The sequence below is a fragment of the Talpa occidentalis genome, unplaced genomic scaffold, assembly GCF_014898055.3.
Source record: "Talpa occidentalis isolate TD23 unplaced genomic scaffold, MPIMG_talOcc4v2.1 talOcc4.12, whole genome shotgun sequence".
NCBI classification, from domain to species: domain Eukaryota; kingdom Metazoa; phylum Chordata; class Mammalia; order Eulipotyphla; family Talpidae; genus Talpa; species Talpa occidentalis.
Genome location: NW_023601212.1, coordinates 86,884,318 through 86,898,334, shown reverse-complemented (window position 1 = coordinate 86,898,334; position 14,017 = coordinate 86,884,318). Strand labels below are relative to the sequence as shown.

The window sequence follows — 14,017 nt, the reverse complement described above, 5'->3', positions numbered from 1 at the left end:
TGCAGAAATGTTTATGACAAGAATTCACGGAAAAGCCGACGATGAAGAGTGTAGTAAGAGGGAACACGGTGCAGTGGCAAGTGGAAGCTGTGGAAGAGAAAAGGCCCACCACCTTCTCAAAGAGGGACGATGCTGGTGATGTCTCAGCTCTAAGCATCGGCCCATCGCAGACCTCAGAGACCAAGGCTCGCGGTGCCCTCGCAGGAGGCGGGCCCCAGGAGCCGCGGAGAGGTCAAGTTAGGACTCTGGGGGGTGGGAGTGGGGTGATTCAGGGCCAGGGCCTCCCTGCCACAGCACCGCTGACATTTGGGGCGGCCTGGACTGTGTTGGGAGATGCTCAGGGGTGTCTTCGGCCCCCACCCACAGGGCCAGGAGCTACCCCACCCAGTCGTGGCAAACAAGGATGTCTCCAGACGGTGCTGAGTGTGCCTGGGGTGCAGCGTCGCCCCCCGTTGAGAACTCCTGTGTGCAGCAGATGACTGCTCTGCCAGCCGTTTCCCCGACTGTAAAATGGGAGCGTGCCAGGACACAGATTCTCTCCCCGCCTCTGAACGCACTAATTACAGCTATATTTTTTAAAGAATATGTATATTAAATGGCTCTTTTATGGTGCCTTTTAAATTAAAATAAAATAGGTGAGGCTCCTTCTCTCATGGGAACCCCAAATGCTTGCTTTTCCGTGGCACGTATCAGTGACAATAACTATCCTCTGCTCACCACCTCGCTCGGCCTGGTCCGCTTTATAACACACGTGTGCTCCCTCGCGAGGGGCTTTGATGGGGCCACGTTTAATTCATAAAATATGAGGAAGCACTTTGCTACACCAGGATAATGGCCCTGATTTCCACATGGGGTCTTTATAGCTTAATGGCAGCTCAAATAATAAATTGTTTTAACGTCTTATTCAAGCTTTTCCAGAAACTGAAAATGTCAGCTCCAGAATTAGAGATTTTCTCATCCAACCCCTCATTTTCCAGATGGGAAATCTGAGCTCCCTCCACTCCAGGGAGAGTGACCACCTGCCTGCTGTCTCTCTGCTTGCAAGGAAGAAGCCAGGAGAGGCAACCCGCAAACTTGTTGCCCCAGAACCCACCCCCTAGGTAAATGGTACACCGCTCATCAGTGGAGGGTGCATTTGGACCCACAAACTGGGCACATGTGACCAGCTAAGCATCTGAGTGGGCTCCCATGTTGCAATTAGCTGAGAGTGAGTCCAGAGTGGGTGGTTTAGGAAAAAAGCTTGAAAAAAATGTCTTCTGTCTCCATGTCTACCCACCTCCAAGCTCCCCAATCACCTGTGGTATAACAAGGTCTGGAATTAGTATCTCTCAAGTGAGCATCATAACCAGGATGCCCCAAAGATCCCACATGGGCCAGGGAAGCCACTAGGCACCAGGGACCTGACTCTGCCAGGAAACACTGCCAGCCCCCAATGCCACCAGGTGCCACTCTCCCCTGCCCCCTCATCCACCCCCTATGCTCACTGCACCCAGCACTTTCTCCTGCCCCAAAGCATGCTCAGCCCCCACCCAGAGTCAGGAAGGAGTTAATGACGCCTTCAGTCAATGGCCAGTGGCAATTGGTGGGCAAATGCCCAAGCCTCCCATGTGTCAAGGCATCTTCCAGAATCCTCAGTGTGGGTCCACACTGTCCACAGACAACCCGCTCTGGAACACACACTGCATGCATCTTCCTTCTTCCGGCCTCACAACCCCTCCTCTTCACTTGAACTTCTAGAATCCCCTTGCTAATAAATTGTCAGCATGTAAATAAATCCTCAAGTCCTGGTTCCACAGTCAGTTTCTGGGGAGCCCCTAATGCAGCGGCAGAGCAGCCTAGGCTAGTGTGGGTCCCTTCTTTTAGCTCTCTCCAGACTGTCTCCCTCTGATCGTGACTCTGGAGTCTCATAGGACAATGCAGGGCCCTTTTCCCCTCAGCAGCCCTTTGAAACAGCCCCTGGGCTGCTGCCCCTCCAGTCTTCTCTTTCCTTAGCCTAAACTGCTCATAGCTGAAACCCTCCACACGCTGCTAAGTACATTTCTCACGTATGAGAGTCAAATGCCTGGTTTATACTACCTAGAAGAGTATGCAATAGAATAGAATTCCATTGGTATCTTTCTTAATTCTTAGAACTACAAGACAGTAGTGGATGAATAAGACACAGCCTCCACTTCCTGGTGGACAAGCCACCCTCCTGCATTCTCTCCAGAAGACCCATGCCAGTTCATTAATGTCCTTCTTACTAGAGGCCACCCAGAACTAAACCAGAATGCTTCATGTGTGTCTCTAGCATGACAGAGAAAAGATGGCTCATCACCTCCCTCTTGCTATATATAATGTTTCTATTGATGCAACCCAAGGTCACAATCTGGTTTTTGGAAACTGCTTTTCATTGTTAATGCAAAGTAACAGTTAAAATAGCAGTGGCAACAATGACAATAATAATAATATAAAAATTCAGATGTATCTTTATATCAAATATATAATCAACCAAAGTCTTGCCAAGTCTCTCACATGTTGTAGACTCACCCACTAGATCCTATTTGTTTACCCTTTAGACCTGAGTCCCACAGGTTACATTTTCTCATCTGATGTTCCCCCAGGTGGGATGCAGTCATCTCCATCCTCTCCCCATCTCTCTGCACCCCATGCCCTCTCCCAAATGCCTGATATCTGTACATTTGATCAGAGTGCCCCCAATCTCCCTTGCAGGTCAGTGTCAGCACGAGGACAGCTCTGGCCTGCCCCCGCCATACCCCCAGCCATGGGCACCCACATCTGGTCCACCCTTCCCAATCTTGCCATGACCTTGTAACAAGCGCTCCTAATACTGGACATCAAGCATTGAGCATCAGGCTTAATAAAGTTCATGTACTTAACACTATGTAACTAGATATGGTCCCAAAAAGCTTTACAAGTATCGATTCATTTAATATTTCATAACAGCAACTCTGCACTAGGTTCTGTTGTTAGCCCACTCTACAGACAAGGAGAATCTGAGTAACGTGTGATACACGTCCATTATGCTCACATCCATTATGCTCGAGCTGTGCTCCCACCCAGGCAGGCTGTCCCAGCCTTGCTCTCAGCCCTGCTCCAAGACACAGGCTGCCAGAGTCATGGTCTAGTTCTTAGTGCTTTAGCCTCAAGAGCTCTTATTAAATACATTTTTTAAAAAGCCACGCTGAGGCCACACACAGCCTGGTGAGAGGACATCATGAACGAAGGGCTTCATGTTGGTGGATTTAACCAAGATTTTTGTTTTTGATTACTGTGATTCAGGGTTCCTGAGGTCCATTCTGACATCACAGCACATTCTAGAGTTCTTGGCAGTCCACAGAGCTCTTCCCCACTGGAGATGGAGTTTGATCGCCCATCACTCCAGGGCAGAGTACTTTATCTTCATTTCGCAAGTTAGGAAGCAGACTCCCAGAGCCTGAGCAACTTGTGCACGATCACACCCTCAGGAAGGGACTGAGGCAGGACTTGAACCCACAACCCTGGTGCCCAGATTCCACCAAGCTCTTTATCTCCAGGTTTCCCCCACTCGCCCCTTCTTCCCCAACTAGAAGGACTCAGGGTAGAAGGAAGAGGGGCGGCATGTGTGTTGTCTACGTATGTGCAGGAGTGTAGAATCAGCTCCACAGAAAGAAGGAGAAAAGTCTGTCACCATGGTTACGCTGAACCTGAACAAAACATCACAGATTACCGTAGCCTTGAGCATCGCCGCTCTGTTCTGGCAGCAGTCGCCTGAGAGCCGATTGCCAGGCCTTGCAACCTGCCCGCCCGCTTCTGAGAGCCTTCCTTTTTCATTATTCCCATTATTAAACCTGGCACTTTATAACAGCTAAATGTTTTCTAATTATTTACAGGTTCACCTTCACAGCACCCCGTGAGATAATGATCCTGCTGTGCATTTCTGTAATATTCTGCCCGCCTCCAAAAACTCAAATTGAGTTACCAAGATTATCTCATTGATCCTCCCACTTAAGGCTCCGTCAGATCCATAGAAAGCAATTAGGATTGCCTCCCTCGGACAGGCAGGGACACTGAGGCACAGTGAACTGTGGATCACCGTGTGGGCCACAGAGGATCCTGGGTTCTTTTTTTTTTTTAATAATCCTAAAACAGGGAGAATAAATGGGTTTTATCTCCTTGCCAATCCCAAGCACTGATGATGGCTGCCGATGGGCTGTGTGGAGAAAGATTCTGAGGCGGTATCTGAGATCTGCAGGAAAAAGCACTGCGCTCAGTTCAGGATGCTGACCAGGTGAGGGAGGGAGAGCCCTGGCCCCTGTGCTGAGAACTTCCCATTCCTCTTTATGACAGGAAAGGTCCTGTGAAGATTTCATGTTGTTTCTAAACCCAGAGTGACTCTGCCCACCCAGGGGACGTTCGGCAGTGCCTAGAAACATTTAGACCGTCATTGTGAATGTCACCCACTGGCGTGGGTGCTACTGGCATCTGGGTGGTAGAGGTTATGGTGGCTTCTGAACATCCTACAGGACGCAGACGGCCCTCCACAACAAAACAGATCAAAATGTCTACAGTGCCCAGGTGAGAAGCACAGGACACCCCCCACACACACAGCTATCTGGGCATCTGGCCTCAGTTTTCAGCAGGTCAGAAACCAACATGCATATCTATGCTTTTATATGCCCTAAAACAAGATTCCTGGTTTTCTCCCTAAACCTTTTCTTCCCCATTTTCCCATCTCAGCAAATGGTACCACCCACCTGTGTCTCGGGTGAAAAACCAGAGGGCATACATGACAGTGCTCCTTCCTAGGATGGCTTCATCATGGTGTCCTGTTGGTTCTTCCAGCAAAACAGCTCCCAAGCTCACCACCCTCCTCCACACCCACCACCAGGCTCAGCCTGGCATTCTGTGTGGACACCGTACTCACCTCCTCCCTGACCTCCCACCATACCCACCTCCACTCCATGCCCTGCTCCCTCTTAGGGTCTTTGCACCTGCTGCTCCCTCAACTTGATATTTTTTCCCCAGGTCTTCACCAGGAAGCTCCATGTTAACATTCAGCTCTCCAGAAAAAGTCACCTCCCCAGAGAAGACGCCCACCCCCAGCCACCCAAACTAAAGTCACCTTCCATGCCCTCACTAGTTTTCTCTTTCTTATAATTCTCACTCCTTGAAATCAGCTCATTTTTGTATTGCCTCACCACTCCCTCGCCCAAAAATTAAAAGTTCATAAGAGAGTTGTCTTTTTCATCACTTCATCACTCCATCACAAAATCAAAAACAGTGCTTAGCATATAATATGCATGCAACATTTTTCCAAAAAATAAAATGTCAAGGACAGATGCTTTTCCAGCGACCTAAGAAAAGACCCAGGAGATAAAGATAGCCTCGCAGCCCCCAGAATGAGAAACTTCTTTCCTCTGTGTTCTGACCTCTTGAGACATACGGGCAGGAGGAGAGACTTGCAGGCAGCTCATGGCCTCACCCCCTCACCCCTGGCACGGTGGTGCCAGCCAGCTGCCCGGGCAGCTCTTGGAACCAGTTCAGATATAAGCAAATCCTCTCTTCCCCTTCATCGTCCCCAGCCCAGACTGCATCCCAAGCACCTTATTCAGACTTGAAGGCAGCAGAGGTGGCCCTGCCCCCTGTGCCAAGAGGTAAGGTAGAGACCTGGCTTGTATATTACATCCTCTTGACCTCCCAAAACCCTCAGGTATTTAGTTTTCATCCATTTTACTTATGGGTGAAATGAGGCACCCGCAGGTGGAGTCATTCACTCAGGTTCCAAGAGACACCCAGGCAGCAGGTGATGGAAGAATTCCCGTAGGGCAAAGATCCCCAGCTATCCATCTTTTCTCTCAGCACCTATCAGAATAAAGCACCTGATATAATATTCATGTGCCTGATATATTATCTATGTACCTGATATAAAATTCATGAACCTGATATAATATTCATGAACCTAATATATTTTTTAATTTTTTAAAGATTTATTTTAATTTATTTATGCATATAAGGACTGGGGTGTAGGCCAGAGGTGTGGGGGGTGAGAGGATTCACCAGAGACAGAGTGGGGAGCATTTCAGGCGGATCTACTGAAATACACTGCTGAGGGGAGCAGTGGGTGAGACAACAGAGGTCTGCTGCGCCATGTGGGTAGCTCCCTGGCCAGGGATCAAACTCATGCCACAGTGGCTGGAGATAGCTTGATAGCACTGAGACTTTAACCCCTGAGCTTCCAGGGAGGCCCTCATGAACCTAATATAATAGTCATGTGCCTCGAGAGCTTACCAAATGGTCATGAATGAATGAGTGAATGAATGAATGAAGCCAACTCATGCCTTCTGAACTCTAAATTCAGTGGAGAAATTTACCACACTTTCCCCTCCTGTTTATCAAAATCTCCCTTCCACAGAGGATGCTTCTGGTTTGCAAATGGTGGCTTTCCAGTTTCAGTTACCCCCTTATCCATCATTCAATCAAAATGTTAAGGAGACACACAGACAAAGCATTGACAAGTCACCAGGGAACTAGAAACTGGGCCAGCTGTCAATGATTTCTGCCAGACCAAGAAGGAATTTCCATTAATCAACTTATCTTTGCAGCCAAGAGTTGAGAGAGAGGGGTCCTACCTCCAGCTAACAGAGTCACAAATGGAAATAAATCCTGAAAAAGAAAAACAGAAACCTGCTTGGTGATCCAATCAAGCATCAGGACACACAGAATGTGCGAGGAGGAGCCAACCAGCAGCCAGAGGAAAAGGGAGAAGGATGGACGAGAATCTGCCCATCCTGTTTTTGTGCAAACACTAAGGAGAGACCTCTCAGGCCCACAGATGAGGACACTCAGGGAAAATCATCACAAACAGGGCAGTGGGGACCAGTCTACAAGGGAAAAGAGGAATGGTACATCCCAGGTAGAGAATCAAAGCGCGTCTTTGAAATGTGATGGTAGGAAGCACAAGATAACCCGCGAAAGACTCTGAGTCCCTAAGAACAATTATACTCCACAGCCCAGATTTGGCAAGTTGGCGGAGAAGACAACACACTTGGCGGAGGAGAGATGTCAGAGAGGAGTCAGGCCAGACAGAGCCAGAGCCGGGGAAGGGCTGCGCTTGCAGGGCTGAAGGCCTGAGGCCCAGCCGGCTCCACCCTACAGTGCCGTGTCGGAGACTCTGAGCTCCCACAACTTAAACCGGTGCCAGAGAGGAGACATCTTGGTAGGAGTCAAGGACAACGGGAGGCGCGCCTCACGGGGCAGGGAAAATTTTTCTTTCATTTGGTGTCTGCTCCTCGGAGCCAAAACAGAAACTGGAGCCTCAAGACGCCTCTTGCTTGAGTGGGGGCATGTTTCCTACCTTCTCGGCCTAAACCCAGAATCTGGCTAGGACACGGGGAGAGAGGGCGGAAGAGACCCCCCAGGCCAGGCCAAAACCCCCTCAGAGCTGGACTAGCATCATGTAGCCTGCATCACTGGAGCAGAAAAAGGTGAAGGGTTTGGGGCTCACAGCCCTCTCTCTTGAACACTCACATATACCAAAAACTGAAGAACAAATGCTCTAAACTATTTGGAAATGCTCACGAATGACACAAGAGGGGACTTTCGGCTTCCGGTTTCCCGGTAAGGCACTTGGGAATCACCCATCTGTCCTGACAGCAAGGACCAAGTTGAGCAAACTGAAAATCAATAACCTTTCTCGGGTCCCTCGGGAAAGTGAGGTGACAGGACAAACTGCTGCCCCCAGATGAGAGACGACAGATACAGAGAATCACTATTTCCGGGAGCAGAAACTCAGGAGCAGAGGCCACGAGAGGAACTAGAGAGGGTGGGAAATTCAAACCCAATTGGGGGTCATGGGGGCCCAGTGTGGGCAGGTCAGAGATTAAAACTCCCGGGGTTCCCACACCAGGTCCTCACAGTGGATATCAGAGAAAAATCCTCTCTTGCTTTGGGTGGTGGGGGGGATGGAAACCTTCTGGAATTCACCAGTGCATTCTGTTCTTAACAGGGACAAGAGAAACTAGTTAATGGAGCCAAACCTGTGGGGTGTGAGCTGAGCTAACAGACCAGGGGAGCCGTCTCAAGTCATCCTGCACCACCCAACTGAGCTGGGGATAGAGTGTGTCACAGGGCTAGAGAATCCAGACTCACCTCTCCTCACAGCCCCTGGGGCTGACTCCGTGTGTCCTGGCCTCTTTCTGTGCTGACTGCAGCTTATTTTTTTCCCTTTGTAGGCAACTTCAACCCCCACCCCGAATTCCTGCATAATTTTTTCTCCACTCCTCCTCAAAATAGAGACTTTCATTCACAGAATATATAAATTTTGGTTTTTTAATTGGCTGGGTGCCTGTTGAGATCGGCATTAGGGAGGCCTGATTGCATTATAGTTTCAATTATTTCTACTTTTCCATTTGTTCCAGGCACTTCCTCAGGAACACTGCTTATTTATGGGATGGCTTTCTGTCCTCTGACCTCAACGCCTATTACTTTCTCTCTCCTCATTTCATATATATCCAGAGACCACAGAAAGTTATTCTTAGATAAACCAGATAAGCCCCAGCTAGGAAGTACATGGTGTGCATGGAAGATAAAACCCACCCCTCCGCACCTACAAAGCCCTTGTCTTTGTTGGTCTTGTCTACAAAGATCTTGTCTCTGCTTCTTCTCCCCCCACCCCCTGCAGCTCACACTCCAGCCACCAAGCTCTGTCCCTACACAGAGCCTTCAGGCCTGCTGGTTCCTCTGCCTACCAGGACCAGCTACCTCTCTATCAAGTCTCACTCAAAGGTCCCTCCTCAGAGGGTCTGGGCTTGCATATTGTTCACACATATACATTCACACATGAGTGCAAATGCACACACACACAACTTAGAAGCCCCTCTTCATCAATGCATCCCAGCACCCAGCATGGGATCTGGCACACAGCTGGCAGGCAGGCAGCACATAAACTATCATATTTAACTCGCAAAGTCAACCAAGATATGAATAAAAATGAAGAGGGAGGGAGGGAATGAACTAAAAAGACTTGAAATTAGCATCACTTAAGCAAGGCATCAAGTGGCAGTTATTGTTACAAATATGGGTGAAAAACAGAATTCATAGCAACTAGCCTCCTCACCCCACCAGAGAAGATGCATGCTCCGCTTTGTCACTCCTTGTGGTTATTAATGTAATAGGAGTTCAAATACTAAAAACAGGATTAATAGCAGTAGATATAATTTTAAAATCATTAGTGAAGAAAAAGGAACAAAATCAAACCCATATAGTCAAAGATGAAAACAAGAAAAAACTGTTTAAGGAATAAAGAATTAAAAAGCATCCCAAAACCGAGAGAAGAATGATCAAATATATTTATTGTAGAAACAAAAGTTATTTGGTTAAGACTTTCAGAATTTACCAAATCTAACTCTCTAAGCTGTTCCTACCAAATATGCACCTAACAGAAAGTCATGGAAAACTTAATAAAATGACTAGAAAGAGCTATATGAAGGGGACACAAACAAAAGAAAGCTGGGATAGCATATTAAAATATGAAAAAATAGAATTCAGAGCAAAAAGCATTCACTAGAGGAAAATAGTCATTTTATCTTGACAAAAGATAAAATCCACAATTCCGCAATGAAAATATAACTGTCACAATTTTTTTTTGTGATGAATAACATAGGATAAAGCTTTGTGAAAACAAAAGCTATCAGAAACACAAGTGAAAATGGAAATAATTCTGCTAAAGAGAAAGACTGTGACCCACATCATCCAGCTTTTGGCAGGTCAAGAAAGCAAAGAGGAATAAATAACAAGTTAATCTTGAAAAAAGCAATCTACAAAGTCACTTTATTCAACATACAGAGTATATTTCTGCTTTTTCAAATACATCATTTACCAAAAATATCATGAAGCAGAAATTTCACAGGGCATCTTCTCATTCAGTAAAACTATAAACTAATGACAAAAATCTAACCAAATAAGACAGAGTACTGGGAAATTTGTTAATGCTCCACTAAGTTATCCTTAAATCAAGGAAGAAACAAACTGAAATTTCAGAACTGTTAGAAACAAATCATAACATCAGAATTTTTAGAAAACCATTTGAAGAAAGCAGTGCTTTTTGAAATTCACAAGATATGGCCAATGTGGTGCTATGAGGTAAACTCATAGCATTAAAGGCTTTCTCCTTTTTTAACTATGAAAACAAAGTTCTCAATTCGAACACTTAAACATGCTAGCAAAACAAACCTCAAAAAAAAAGCAAGCCAAAAGAAAACAAGATGTATAATAAAATTAAACAAACAATTGATAAAGACAAAAGTACTAATTCTTTTAAAAGGTTGTCAGGGATCAGGAGGCAATAGAACAACCAAACTAGCAACCTGGACTAAAAAAAAAAGGGAGGAAATGAACTAATTATTCCAACCTGGTCCAACTCGGTACAGATCCCCTATAAAAATTTCAAGTTAGGTGCCTCCCCTGGTGGTGCAGCAGTTGAGTGCTGGGTTGAGAGGCTGCCCGCAGCCTCTGCAGCGCCAGCTCGATCCCCGGCTACCGGTGAGGGTCCCACAAAAAAAGAAAAAAAATTTCAAGTTAGCCTGCTCTTTCCAGAGGAGCTTAAAAATAATTTTCACCGGTCTCACCCACAGCAGACTTGGGCAAGAGAAAACACAAATTCACAGGGTTAGGATTGCAAAAAAAGACTAATCAAAGACAGGCTTTTTTTTTCTATCATATGAAAATGCTCTACTACATTTTATGCAAATAATTTCAAAACTCTTGATGAATAAAATTGCTTTTTAAGAAAACACAACTCACTAAAAATTGACTGAAGAAGGGCCTCCCCTGGTGGCACAGCGGTTGAGCGCTGGGCTGCGAGGCTGCCCGCAGCCTTTGCAGAGCCAGTTCAATCCCCGGCCGCCGGCGAGGGTCCCACATGGTGCGTAGACCTCTCCTGCTGCCCGCTGCTCCCCTCAGCAGCAGTGTATTTCGTCACTCTGCCTGTTCTGTTCCCTGCTCTGGTGAATTCTCTCACTGTCCCGCGCTTCTGACTGTACCCAGTGCTTGTATGTATGTATGGGTGTATAAATAAATAAATAAATAAATAAATAAATAAATAAATAAATAAATAAATAAATCTATCTTTACGCCAATGATGAACTAATTCTGCCTAGACCCACCTCCCCAATTCTGCATGACTGCCTCCTTTGGGCTTCAGGTCTCAGTTCAAATGTCACCCCTTCAAAGAAGTTCCCCTGACACCCTATCAGAACCCCCATCTTCTCTACCCCGTTGCATACCACTCATATCTGTATGACATTATAACTCTATTATTTTTTAACTTATTTTGCTTCTCTCTCTCCACTGGAATGTAAGTTCCTCTGAGCAGGGACCTTATTCACTAAATATCCCCGGTGCCCAACAGAGTAGGTGCTCGATAAATATGTTGAAAGAATGAATCAATGGATGAATGAATTAAGACCAAAGAGGACAAGACAATGTCCAGAAAATCCTTCCAACCCATCTCTTATTACAAAGGACAAATCTTTTAAGATGGAAAAACTAACCTAGAGAATGCATGAAGGGTCAGGCAACTTGGACAGCAGGTGAGGGTTCATCTATGGACAGATGACTGTGGGTCTCAAAACTCTACGGTCTCCATCAGAGGGGAGAAGAAAAGTGGGTTTGAAAAGTGACAGAGCTGTGACTAGCTTATGAGTCAAGAACACCTCAGCAAGTCCTACTGGTTCCCTGTTGGTCCCATTTTGGCCCAAATCTGGTGGCACGTGAGCCAGGATCATCAATAAGCCTGTTCTTGTTGCCTGACCCTCTAGAATATCAGTTCCAAGAGGACACGCCCTTTGTGTCACCCACCTTGATGACCTCGGTGAGAGAAAGTCTCTGGGGGAGAAGGGTTATAAGAAAACAGCGAAACTGAGTGGTGGAGGAGGGTGTGCTGGGAAGGGTGTGGAAGGGCCACAATTTTAAATAAGGTGACCAAGGAAGACATCCCAGGAAATGGGATATTTTATTAAAGTGAAGGGGTAGAAATCCAGAGTAAGAGTGTTCAGGCTGAGGGGACTACATGGAAAGGCCCTGGGGCAGGAGCATGCCTGGGGGGCTTCTGGGGGCTGGAGCAGAGGAGGTAAGGAGTAGCGCAGGGGAGACGAGGCAGAGGGACTACAAGGACAAGTTATATTGGGCCTTGGAGCCCCTGGGAGGACGGGGGCTTTGCCCAGTTGAGAGGAGACGCAGGGGAGGGATGCCGACCATCCGTGGCAGGGCCCCCAGCAGATTGCGGGTGGCCTGTGGGGGCAGGAGGATAGTGAGGGGGTGCTGGAGTCTCCAGACAAGCGAGAGTGCTGGCTCAGACCAGGTGGAGAGGAGCTGGTGAAAATGGACAGTGGACTCTGTTTTTTAAAGAACCGGCAGGATCTGCTGGTGGAGCATGTTGCAGGAGGGTGAGCACGCAGGTGAGGGAAAGGGATGGACAGACAGGAGGCAAAGATGACTGGAAGGCTTTGCCTGAGAAATTGAAAAGGCGGCCCTTGTCCTTTCTAGGTCCCGCTATTACCCCACTTTTCAGATGAGGAACTGAGACCGTGCTGCCTCTGAAAACTCCGGAGAGGAAAAACTGCTTGCTCCAAGCCCTGGCTCGCCCAGCCTCCCCACCCAAGGCCACATCTTCCTTGGCACCCTGGAGCCTGCCCAGGCCTCCATCCAGGGCCTGCTGAGGGCTCTCCCTGCTCGCCCCTGACCCGGAGCCCTAGCGCCCCAGGTCTGCACTCCGGAACAGGCCTAGGGGGTCGTGGGCCACTCCCCTTGGGCACAAAGGCCTCCTCTCTCTACTCTCTAATCCTGCCCACCTCCTTCCCCTCCCCCATCCCCTGCACACACAGCCCTCCCGCAGCCCTCGGGGCTTCATCTCCCCTTGAGCATCTCCAGTGTAAGATGCACATTGCCTGGAGTGACCAGACAGCCCAGGACAGTGAGCCCCCAAAGGACTCTGCTCTCCACCCCCAAAGGACTCTGCACCCCTAAGAACCAGTGTGTCCCGGCCCTGCGACACCACAGTGAGAGACGGCATAGTCTCTGGTCTGCGCTCAAGTGCTCACTTTAGCAAGAGAAAGACAAGTCAAAACATGCCCAGAGATACGTGAGCAAGGTCACCCCCGCGAGGGGGACATGTGACAAGGAAGAGCCCATGAGAGCAGCCAGGGCCGGGCTCCGGAGGGTCTGCGGGCAGCTGAGCTACGGCTGAAGAACTTAAAGGTGTTTCTATACACAGAGGAAGGGAACATGGGGGCGAGGGGGGTTGTGGGGGGACCAGCAAGTGCCCTGAGGTGGAAATAAGCCTGGGGAGGCGGAACCGCAGGGAGCCCAGCGAAGCAGGGAATGGGCGGCTTCATCCAGCATCAGCCCAAGCACCGGGCGGGCGAGTCAGAGCCTCTGGGTCCGGCACAGCTGAGCGTCCTGGCCCAACGGGATGGGGCTGCGACAGAGCGCGAGGCCACAAACTCAGCTCCCAGATCTCCCCTGTTGTGTAAGCAGGAGACCGCTGGCCCCGACCAGCAGCGCTGCCCGCCCGGGACAGAGTGATTGCTCTCATTTCCTCAGCCTCCCCGCGCCCCAGACGTTGGCCAGGACAGTTCTGCAGTAGCCCGACACGGACGCTGGGCTCAGCCGCGTGACTTCTTGGGCCAGTGGGACAGGAGCAGACGTGACGGGAGCAGAGGCTTGAGAAGTGCTTGTCTGTTCGTCTGGCCGTGGCTTCTCCATGAGGCTGCACGAGGGGCTGCCGGGCCCGCCTGCTGGGGACGCAGAGCAGCTCAGCGTGGTTGCCCCCATCACCACGGTTGTCCCCATCACCGCAGCAGCCGCCAGCGACCGCACATGTGCGTGAGCATGGCCCAGCCCCCCTAAATCCTTGGCCACTGACTCTTGACTGGAGTGAATAGTTGTGGCTGTGTGTCACTGAGATTTTGCGCTTGTGGCATCTGTGAACTGTGAACCCTCCTACTCTCATACCACAAGAGGTGGCCGAGCTGTCCTC

The 14,017-nt window shown here is 48.7% G+C and overlaps 1 protein-coding gene and 1 long non-coding RNA gene across 5 annotated transcripts in view; one reads left to right on the top strand and one right to left on the bottom strand.

Moving 5' to 3' along the window:
* The window catches only part of GSG1L (GSG1 like), a 159,157-nt gene that overhangs the window by 137,761 nt on the left and 7,379 nt on the right, over positions 1-14,017 (bottom strand). The window contains exon 1 of one of the 3 annotated variants that reach the window (XM_054693779.1): positions 6,612-6,735. The exons of the other annotated variants lie outside the window; for them this stretch is intronic. Within the exon in view, the coding sequence (XP_054549754.1) occupies positions 6,612-6,690 (79 nt within the window). The 5' untranslated portion in view covers positions 6,691-6,735. Of the gene's footprint in view, positions 1-6,611; positions 6,736-14,017 lie in introns of those variants that run through there. 3 annotated transcript variants of the gene reach the window in all.
* On the top strand, positions 4,171-5,248 carry LOC119241801 (uncharacterized). 2 transcript variants are annotated; one of them, XR_008551238.1, is made up of 3 exons: positions 4,171-4,270; positions 4,389-4,557; positions 5,008-5,248. It is a non-coding gene; the product is annotated as an uncharacterized LOC119241801 (long non-coding RNA). The 2 variants fall into 2 exon arrangements; XR_005124372.2 differs by having other exon boundaries at positions 4,346-4,557.